Here is a 10,764-nt window from a genome sequence, read left to right as displayed (position 1 = left end):
TTATATAATAATTTATTTATTTTTAAAGATTAAAATCATAAAAAATAAAATCTATATATCAAAAAAAAGAAAAATATGACAAATAGAAAATAGAATCCACATATGACATAATAAAAAAGAAAAAAAAAGAATATGATTGATGGTTCGTAGAAATTTATGAAAGAAAATTTATAGAGATTTAAAACATATAAAAAATAAAATATAAATGAATAAATAAATAAATAATAACAACATTAATAATATTAATAATATAAATTTAAAGTAAAAATAAAAAAATTGAGTCAAGCATAACAAATTATTTTATTATTTTTTATTTGTATTAATAAACCATATCTTGATTATGTCTTTATAGGTAAAAGTTTGAATGAGAAATTCTACATAATTCTGATCTACTTTCATGGCGATTTCCTTTGACCTTTTACAAAATATAAGTAAACAATCAACATAGTCAATAAAATATATACATTATATATGTGCTTGTCAAAACCAACATCTATTTCATATTAAATGTTGCGTGACCTTTCATATAATATACTTATAAGCCTTGACTTCATTTTCTTTTATTGCGATTTTTGAATTTTGATGTAATAGTTTGAATCAATCTTTGATTCTTATATATAATAAATTTAAAGATGATAAAAAATTTTATATCTTTCATTGACTAATCAGGTATGTTTGACACAATGGAAGAAATTTATCAAGCCAATGTGAATTAAATTTTCATGATATTAAGTTTCAATAAAAAAATTTTAAATCTGATGACTTTCAGGGTATAACCAATTTTATTATTACTTACTAATCGTTCCAGGCAATTTCTGCTACGTGCTCTAAGATTGTCATATGTGACTTTCAATTCTTCCATATTATAGTTTAATACTTCAGATAATTTCAAGCCAAATGGTAATAAAATTTCAAAATGTTCGTTTTCTGGTCCCCTCTATTTAAAAAATGAGTAAGCCATAAGAATTTTGTATTTCAATATCATATCAGACAAGAATAGTGGGCTATTTATATTTGAATTCTCTTTTTTTTGGCAAGAATCAAAGGTTTGATTCACGCTACCTGCCCTTGGATAAGGATCAGCAAAGTCATCGTACACTTGTGTTTTTATTTTCTTTTTCTTCTAAAGATAAGGGTATATGGAAATACGTCATCCAATGCCTTAATGGACTGGAATTTACCTTTATTTTTTTATTAACACCATAGCTTTCTAGAAGAATATCCAAATTCCTGAGTGAGTAAAGCTCATTATCTATGTATTTTAGAATAACCAGCCAATCAAATAGTATCAATTATGTAACTTTTTCAGGCATAAAACTAAGTATGGCTTATCATCAAGAGTTTTATTAGTATTTTTTTTAGTTAATTTCAAATTTGAATATGATATATCTCACCACAGTTTGATGTGAAATGAATATGTAGAAGGCAAGATAATACACGAAGCATGAACAAAAGAGATTTTTATTTCAGATAATCTACTTTTTATTTGTGTTAACGGACATAATGGTAAAAACAATTCTTTTGATGGTAAATTTACAAGTAAATATATACATATTAAAATATTGACAATCACTCATTTTCTTTGTAACTTTTTCTGTCACTCCTGATAATCTATATTAGTCTTTTACGTTCCTGATGCAAGTTATTTTTTCTATTTATTTGTTTATACTCTTTACAATTTACACACAATAAGAATATATGAGCAAATTAAATATGAGCTGTAAATTATGAGATGAGTTTACAAATTACCAAAGTAACATAATTGCATAAACTTTTTATAATTCGATCTAGTTCTAATTATCCCTAGAGTTGAATCATCAATTACCTTGTATATGTCCACATACCTTCTTTCTCCACCACAATAAAATTGAATTGTGTAGTAAAATCTTAAAAAGTGTAACTATTTAAACTTTTAGCTTCACTTTTTTCGCATTTAGTAGTAATATAAAAAAGTACAGCTTTTATTAATATATACAATTTTTGTTATTACATTTTATTAATAATGTCTTTAAGAATTTATATAATCAAGTCAGATATACAAAAATGTTCTAAAAACCATAAAAAAGTGTTTTTAAAAATATTTTTAGTATATTTTAAAAATGTGCTGTCTTTTAAGTCAAATTTATTGTAATGCTATAAGATGATTAGGTTCCTTTTCTTAATTTGCTCAATTTGTTGCTATTCCTTGTAGGTAATTTCTTCTTGGTATTTTTCTTATGTGGTTTCTTCCTTGTCAAAATTATGCTCTTCATTTACTTCTTCGAAAATGCCTACATTATCATTATCATCAAAAAATTCCTTCATCAGTAGAAGATTAGATTCAGCTAATATAATATGAATAGATTCTTCAACTAGAAATGTTCTGTTGTTAAAAGGTTTTAATGCTTTAAAAGTTAGAGATTAGCCTAGGAAAATACTTTCATCACTTTGTATATTAATTTTTTAAGATTATCCTTTCATTTTTGAAAAATGTATGGGAGAAAATTCCAAAAGCCATTAGGTAGCCCAATTTCCTGGCCTGATGGCCTGAATTAATTAAGGTGTAATTTTGGTTGATTCCAAATTTAACCCAGGACAAAATTTCGAAAGTGGAACCTAATTTTCTAATGGACAATTTTTCTTTTTTCTTTGTTTTTTATTTTGACAATTGTTCTTTCCGTTTTTAAGTCTAAGATAACCTATGAGATTTTAAATATACCTATTATCCAGTAATTTTCATCTCTTGTATAAAGTTGTATACTAATCGTTCTGGCCGAAGCATCGAGGAATATCCTAGGCTAGCCAATTCTTGTCCTCTGTATTTCAAATAGGTTTATTGGTTATTCTAAATAAAAATGCACAACAATTGTAAATGAGAATATATTGACAAATAAATCAAGATTACCCTCTTATATATTAATGTTAAAACTTTTAAACTTCATAATTGCATCATATAATTGGAAGTACTCATTTACATAATTATGTTAATTTTTCAATTTATTAAGAATTAAATATATACATTCCAATCATATAAACCTATTATTAAGCACAGTCAGTGCATACAGTTTCTTTTGAATTTTTTTTTAAGGTAAAGTCCCTTTTATTAAGTAAGGGAGTTAATACAGGATGTATATTACGAAAGCCCCTTAAGAAATAAGTTAGACCGTGAAAAAAACAAGCTAAAACCGTCACTCACAATGTGCGTAATTTATGTTCTGCCCAAGGCAGGCAGAGATGATGCGCTAGTGTAGTCGTTTCCTTGGGATTAATGCGGTTGAGGGATAAGTTAGAAATTCTACTCTTGTAGCTATCAGAAATGAGTTACAGAAATAAGTCCAAGAACATAAAAAATGGCCAAGTCTCGGATGAAGGTTGGACTGGAAAAGAAGAAAGATCGAGACTTTTAGGAAAGAAGCCATAAGCAGGACAGGGAAGACCTCAAGACGCATCGTTTCATTTAAGATAAAGAAGGAAGCAGTCGAAGGCATCAAACACAGCGTTTCATTAATAAAGTGTATTTTCAAAAATTAGTTAAGTTTGTTAAGTTGATTAATTTAGGATTAGTTATAGTTTTTCTCTCTCGTCAGGTTACCCTTTGTACAGACTATAAATACCCTTTTTTGTACAGCTTTTCTGTGTAATGGAATGATCTGAAACATTCCCTCATTTACTGCGCCGTCTTTTCTTGTGTCACGATTTCTTTCATGGTATCAGAGCAGGAAGCTGAGCCTTGAAGGAATCTGTCATCATTCATATAATTAGTAAGTTTGCCTCCAGGTAACTACTTTGAGTTGTTTCTTTTCATTTTGTATTCATTGTTGAGCTTAATTTAAGCATTAAAACCATGTCAAAATTCGCTGAATCGAGACCAGCACAAACCACAACCCAAAACAGTACACAAACCAGTCAAAACCCTCCTATAGCTAATCCGAAGTCTGCATATTACCCACATTATACTGACCACCCTGGTTCAGTAGTTATCAACCCCGAACTTACAACCAATAATTACATCACCTGGAGTAGGTATTTCCTACTTGCTCTTTCCATTAGAAACAAGATTGGGTTTATCAATGGAACCATACCTAAGCCAGAAATCACAGATCCCCTTTTCCAGTCATGGACCCGTTGCAATAATCTTATTGTGGGGTGGCTACTGGAATCAATCTCTCAACCAGTTGCCTCAACCATATTTTATATGGATTCTGCCTATAAAATGTGGAATACACTCAAACAAAATTTTGCTCAACCTGACGACACTAGAGTCTGTAACTTACAGTACATTCTAGGGAATATTACTGAAGGGACTAGGACAGTTGATGCATATTTTATAGAGTTGAAGGGATTTTGGGAAGAAATGAGAAACTATAGTCCATTGTTTCATTGTGAATGTGGGAGCTGCAATCCTGTTTGTTTCAAAAAATATTCTAACCAATATCATAAAGATATGGTATTCAGGTTCTTAAATGGCTTGAATGAGTCCCTTGTAGCAATTAGATCCCAAATTATTCTCATGGATCCCATCCCTGCACTGGACAAAGTATACAGTTTAAAATTGAGGGAAAAGTCCCAGAGAAATGTTATGATACAGCCTTAGCCAACAACTGCATCATCTGTTATGATGGTTAGTGTAGAAAACAAAAGGAAATGGAAAAAGGATATAGTATGTAACTATTGTGGGAAAGAGGACACACCAAAGATAAGTGCTTCAGAATCATTAGCTTTCCAGAGGATTTTAAATTCACAAAAGGGAAGGGAAATAACAAGGAAGGAAAGGCTGCAGTAAATAATGTATCTGGGAGCTATGAAACAATCACTGGAGAGGAGACTTAAGTAGAGCAAGAAGAGGCTTTGGTTGGAACAGGCTCCATGTCTCAACTATCAGTCCTACAGCAGCAGGTAAACAAGATCATGAACCTCCTGAATGTGAATGATATAAATGGAAGAGTTGGTAAGAACTCAACAGCACCTCAAACTACCAAACACTTACTAGCCAATTCAGCGTTTGCAGGTATTGCTTCATGACATTTATGCTTCAATACTGTGAATAATTTGCCATGTGAATTTGAGAATGTGGATACTAGCTTGATAAAGAAAAACCAATGGATAGCAGACTCAGGAGCATCAGATCATATATCTTATTCCTTAAGCAATTTTAGTCATGCCAAACCAGTAAAAGATTGTTTTGTTGAATTACCAAACAATAGAAAAATTCCTGTGTCACATATTGGAGTAGTCAAGTTGAGTTCTTCATTGACATTGCATAATGTTTTACATGTTCCAAGTTTTAAATTTAATCTAATGTCAGTAGGACAGATTGCAAATGGAAAAAAAGCTTGTATGCTATTCACTGACAAATACTGTATTGTCCAGGAGATTCCTTCATGGAAGGTGATTGAGGTTGGTGTAGCCTGCTCAGGACTTTATCTGATGCAAGAGAATCAAGATGAGCAAAGTTTATCAAAAATCTGTTTTGAAAATTTTGCAAAGACCCCAAAAATTTCCTCTGTTGCTGTTTCAAAGACGGGGTACAACTTTTTTGATCTATGGCACTTTAGGTTAAGCCATATCCCTGTTGAAAGAATTAATCTAATTCATCAAAGACTTCCTGATGTGAAATGCACAAATGACTTGTTTTGTGAGGAAGAAAGTAGAGACATCTCTCGGAGCGACCCATATAATACCCCATAGATTGCAGCAACTCATCCATTATTATTATTGTTTACAATATAAATATTGTTTACTAAAAATGGGTGTCTACGATCTAATTGAATTTGATGTGTTTGCTTTCCTTTTTTGATCAAATGTTAATTTAATGTTTTGCATTTAGCTTCTTCAGCTTTTTGGATACCTGGTGATTTTTGTGAACTGGCAAATTTTTTTTGGTAATATCGCTGGGTCCTCTGACCAAATCTACCTACTGGTTTTTGGGTGAGTTTCTGTGCTATACCAAGTCATTAACGATTCAAGAGGGTGATGATCATGAGGGTAATCTCATGGAAGGTCAGGGGTCTAGGCAGTGGTATTAAGCTTCGCATGGCCAGAATTGGTGGGTTTGACCAAGGCAGAGATGGTGTTGCCACAAGGAACAAAATTGAATGACAGTAAATATGGGTTCTGTTTTTCTGGTGTGTTTCATTGTGCATTGCTGCCTTTGTGCTATTTAGTATCTTGGGTTCCTATGGCTGCTGAAATGGGGGTAATGTCTCTTTGTTTTTCTCTGAAGGAGTTTATGTGGTGGTGCCACCATGGGCCATGCCATTGTCATTTTCTGCTGATTTGCCTCTCTGTCTGCTATGCTGGTGGCATCCTTATGATGTTCAACAAGCCTTCTCTATGACTTCACTTTTCGCAGATTTGGTTACCTTGATGTAGTAATTTTATTACGATGGGGAGCTAGTATGGTGGTGAATCGCTGGGGCTGATTTTATGTATATATCTATGATTCCCAATGTTGTCTACTTCATTATCTGATGCAGGGGAGTCCTCTGTGTTGTGGTTATTTGTCTCTGTCAATGGGTGTGTATGGACTTTTAAGGCCTCTCTGTTCATGTCGGTTTAGGGTGGTTCAGGGCTTTGTGCCCCCGAGGGATGTCTTTACATCCTCTTTCCAGGGTCGTTGCGTTTCATTTGCTTAGACCTTGGCTTTGTAACTCAATAATACTATAAATAAAATGATACCAGTTCACTGAGAAAAAAATACCAAAAAAATAGTGCCTGCATCCATCACAGATAAAAAGGTTTTTACTTTTGTCATATATATGGAGATGAAACCCCATCAAAATCTTCTAATATATACAAACACAATCTATTCGTAAATGAACTTTACATAAGATCGCTATTTTTTTTTAAAACAAAAGGTTTCTTTCCCGTGAGCCCTTGTCAAATTTGGGAGACTGAGTAAACGAGGAAACCAATGATTATGAAATCATGAGGCAACGGCTGCTAAGTCTGACCTCTTCCGACAAAATCGTCTCATTCTCACACCCTACTCCAACATGGTTATGAATATATTTAGGTCAGAGAAGATGGAAAACCACATCCTATTGGAGGTAAAACGTCATTCATTTCACTAAGCATAAAACTTATGGTGCCAAAATTAAATGGTATCAAAGGAACTATTTTTTTTAAAGAAATTGACTTTTTCTTGTTTTAGAATACGTCATGAACATTTGTGTATCAATCATTATATCATTATTTACAACGGAGAGACGAGGGGACAACTTATTTAGGATTTCTTACATCACTCTGACTTCATTAACAGCAATAAATCACGTGTTGAAAGTTGTTGACATTTACCAGCCATATTTGGTTGAGTCAACAATTTCAATCACTTCTAACTTATTTTTATCGAACAACTAAAGAGCATTGACATCTTTTAAGTCCTATCAAAAACAAAAATAAAATTAACCAGTTTATTTTTGAGGATACAATACTAAACTTTCTTCTTCTACCAAGACAAAAGAGGAGGGATGCTTTGTTCGTGCTTGAAAAAATTCTCAGGATCAGCCAATGTCTTCACATGCACCAACTTCTTGAAGTTATTCTTAAAATATTTAAAACCCCAAATGCTAGCTTGTGCATAACTTGTATTGCCTTTATTATTAACTCCAATGTCCAGATCCCTATAGTTGACATATGTTTCTCGTGGAGATTTTGAAACGTAAGGAGTCATGTGGCGGTAAAATCTTCTGATCCAATTTATGTACTTTTGAAATTCCAAATTTTCTTCTTCTGCTCGACCAACATTGTATATGATTTTGTACATGTTGCCAGCTCTATGTGCGAATGGAGTTTCAGTCTCTGGAATCTCATCCATTTTCCCCCCGTAAGGTATCAAGATAATTACGCCATATTTCCCTTCTTCTTCATAGAACCTTTGCCACATCCCTTCAAATACAATTTTCGGAATAGGTTCCTTCACATAGTCAGATTTTACTTTGAAAAGAGTTTTGTTAACCGCAGTCCTATCAAGTAAAATCTCCAAGCGTTCTAACGGGAATTGACCAAAGTATAGAAATGACTCAATACAACTCATTTCAATGCAGTCTTGTTTCACAACTCCAAGCTCCGGAAATCTTTTTTCCATCAATGAAACAAGATTATCAACCCCACCCAAAAACAATGCAGCAAACACAGCTTGAATTGTATCCTTTCCTTCTTGACCAGAATTTACCCTTCTTATGGTCACAGCAAGGAATATATCATTAGGAAGCTTGTGTGCAACATATTGCCAACGATGGATAAGTTCGGTTGCATTCTGTTCCAAGGTCTTTGTGACTGAGAAAACAGTCACTGTTGCTGGAACAGGAACCAACTTTAATTTCCAATCAAGGACAATTCCATAGCTACCTCCTCCACCTCCTCGGATCGCCCAAAACAAATCTTCTCCCATGGATTTTCTGTCAAGAATCCTTCCATTAGCATCAATTAAGTGAGCATCAATAATGTTATCAGCGGCAAGACCATATTTTCTGAGCAATCCACCATAACCTCCTCCACTAAAATGGCCACCAACACCAATAGTATGGCAATTTCCGGCTGGAAAGGCAAGAGTTTTACTTTTTTCAGCAATCCTAAAATATAGTTCACCTAAGGTAGCCCCTGCTTCAACCCATGCAACACTATTTTCAGCGTTGACATCAATTGATCGAAGATTAACTAAATCAATGAGGACAAAGGGAACTTCAGAAACATAAGAAAGACCCTCAAGATCATGACCACCACTTCGAGAACGAATTTGCAAGCCGTGTTTTCTCGAACACTGAATTGTTGCTTGGATATGAGATGCATGCAAGGGAGTAATAATGACTAAAGGCTTTGGGGTATCTATCGTGGAAAACCTAAGATTTTGAATGGAGGATTCCAAAATAGATGAATATGAATGATTGTTTTGTGAGTAAATGACTTTAGAAATAGAAGATGGGTCGTTGGAATGAAGGGAAAGACAATGAAGAAATCTCTCATGTGACAGAGCTGAGGTCTCCCATGAAAATGAGAAGAGAATAGCAAAAAGAAAGGCAAATGTTGAGTAACGAAGGGACTTCATTTTGTGGAGTTAGGGTTGTTGTACATGGAAATTTGGCAGTGGAGTAACCGTATTTATAGTGCAGAGTACAGAGGCTAAGCTTGCTCTACAAGTTAAAAAACATGTGAGCCTTGATGCCCACCAATACCAGGGGTGATGTGAGAACTGGATCGACCATATCTTGATTATGTCTTTTTAGGTAAAAGTTTGAACGAGAAATTCTACATAAATCTGATCGACTTTCACGGCTATTTCCTTTGACTATTGGCAAAATATAATTAAACAATCAACATAGTCAATAAAATGCATACATTATATATGTACTTGTCAAAACCAACCTCTATTTCATATTAAATGGTGCGTGACCTTTCATATAATATACTAATCATTCTTGACTTCATTTTCTTCTATTGCGATTTTTGAATTTTGATGTAATAGTTTGAAGCAATCTTTTATTCTTATATATAATAAATTTAAAGATGATAAAGATTTTATATCTTTCATTGACTAATCAGTTATGTTTAAAAAATAATATGTATTTGAAAATTACCTTCTGACAAAAGCCACGTTAAAGCGTTTGACACAATGGAACAAGTTTATCAAGCAAATGTGAATTAAATTTCCATGAAATTAAGTTTGAATAAAAAAATTTAAATCTGATGACTTTCAGGGTATAACCAATTTTATTATTACTTACTAATCGTTCCAGGCAATTTCTGCTACGTGCTCTAAGATTGTCATATGTGACTTTCAATTCTTCTATATTGTACTTTAAGACTTCAGATAATTTCAAGCCAAATGGTGATAAAATTTCAAAATGTTCGTTTTCTGGTCCTCTCTGTTTAAACAATTAGTAAACCATAAGAATTTTTGTAGCTCAATATCATATCAGACAAGAATGCTAGGCTATTTATATTTGAATTCTTTTTTTTTTTTTTGGCAAGAATCAAAGGTTTGATTCACGCTACCTGCCCTTGGATAAGGATCAGCAAAGTCATCGTACACTTGTGTTTGTATTTTCTTTTTCTTCTAAAGATAAGGGGATATGGAAATACGTCATCCAATGCCTTAATGGACTGGAATTTACTTTTTTTTTTTATTAACACAATAGCTTTCTAGAAGAATATCCAAATTCCTGACTGAGTAAAGCTCATTGTCTATGTGTTTTAGAATAACCAGCCAATCAAATAGTATCAATTATGTAACTTTTTCAGGCATAAAACAAAGTAAGGCTTATCATCAAGAGTTTTTTTTTTTTTTAATTAGTTTCTAATTTGAATATGATATATCTCACCACAGTTAGATGTGAAATGAATATGTATCAAGCAAGATAATCCAAGAAGCATGAACAAAAGAGATTTTTATTTCAGATAATCTACTTTTTATGTTGTGCTAACGCACATATGGGTGAAAAAAATTCTTGTGATGGTAAATTTACAAGTAAATATATACATATTAAAATATTGACAATCACTCATTCTCTTTGTAACTTTTCCTGTCACTCTTGATAATCGTATATTAATCTTTTACCTTCCTGATGCAAGTTATTTTTTCTATTTATTTGTTTATACTCTTTACAATTTACACACAAATAAAAATATATGAGCAAAGAAAATATAAGCTGTAAATTATGAGATGAGTTTACAACTTACCAAGGTAACATAATTGCTTAAACTTTTATAATTCGATCTAGTTCTAATTATCCCTCGAGTTGGATGTCAATTGCCTTGAACATGTCCACATACCTTCTTTCTCCACTA

General features: G+C 32.6%; 1 protein-coding gene and 1 long non-coding RNA gene across 2 annotated transcripts; one reads left to right on the top strand and one right to left on the bottom strand.

Moving 5' to 3' along the window:
• Window positions 3,765-6,665, top strand: LOC18605529. Its single transcript, XR_001927137.1, has 3 exons — window positions 3,765-4,987; window positions 5,350-6,104; window positions 6,203-6,665. It is a non-coding gene; the product is annotated as an uncharacterized LOC18605529 (long non-coding RNA).
• LOC18605528 (cannabidiolic acid synthase) lies at window positions 7,187-9,025 on the bottom strand. Its single transcript, XM_018117468.1, has one exon. The coding sequence runs from the start codon at window positions 9,023-9,025 to the stop codon at window positions 7,427-7,429; it is 1,599 nt and encodes a 532-aa protein (XP_017972957.1). The 3' UTR covers window positions 7,187-7,426.

This window comes from Theobroma cacao, chromosome 3, assembly GCF_000208745.1.
Source record: "Theobroma cacao cultivar B97-61/B2 chromosome 3, Criollo_cocoa_genome_V2, whole genome shotgun sequence".
NCBI classification, from domain to species: Eukaryota; Viridiplantae; Streptophyta; class Magnoliopsida; order Malvales; family Malvaceae; genus Theobroma; species Theobroma cacao.
The sequence above is the reverse complement of the archived record's forward strand: the minus strand, read 5'-3'. Positions and strand labels throughout refer to the sequence as shown.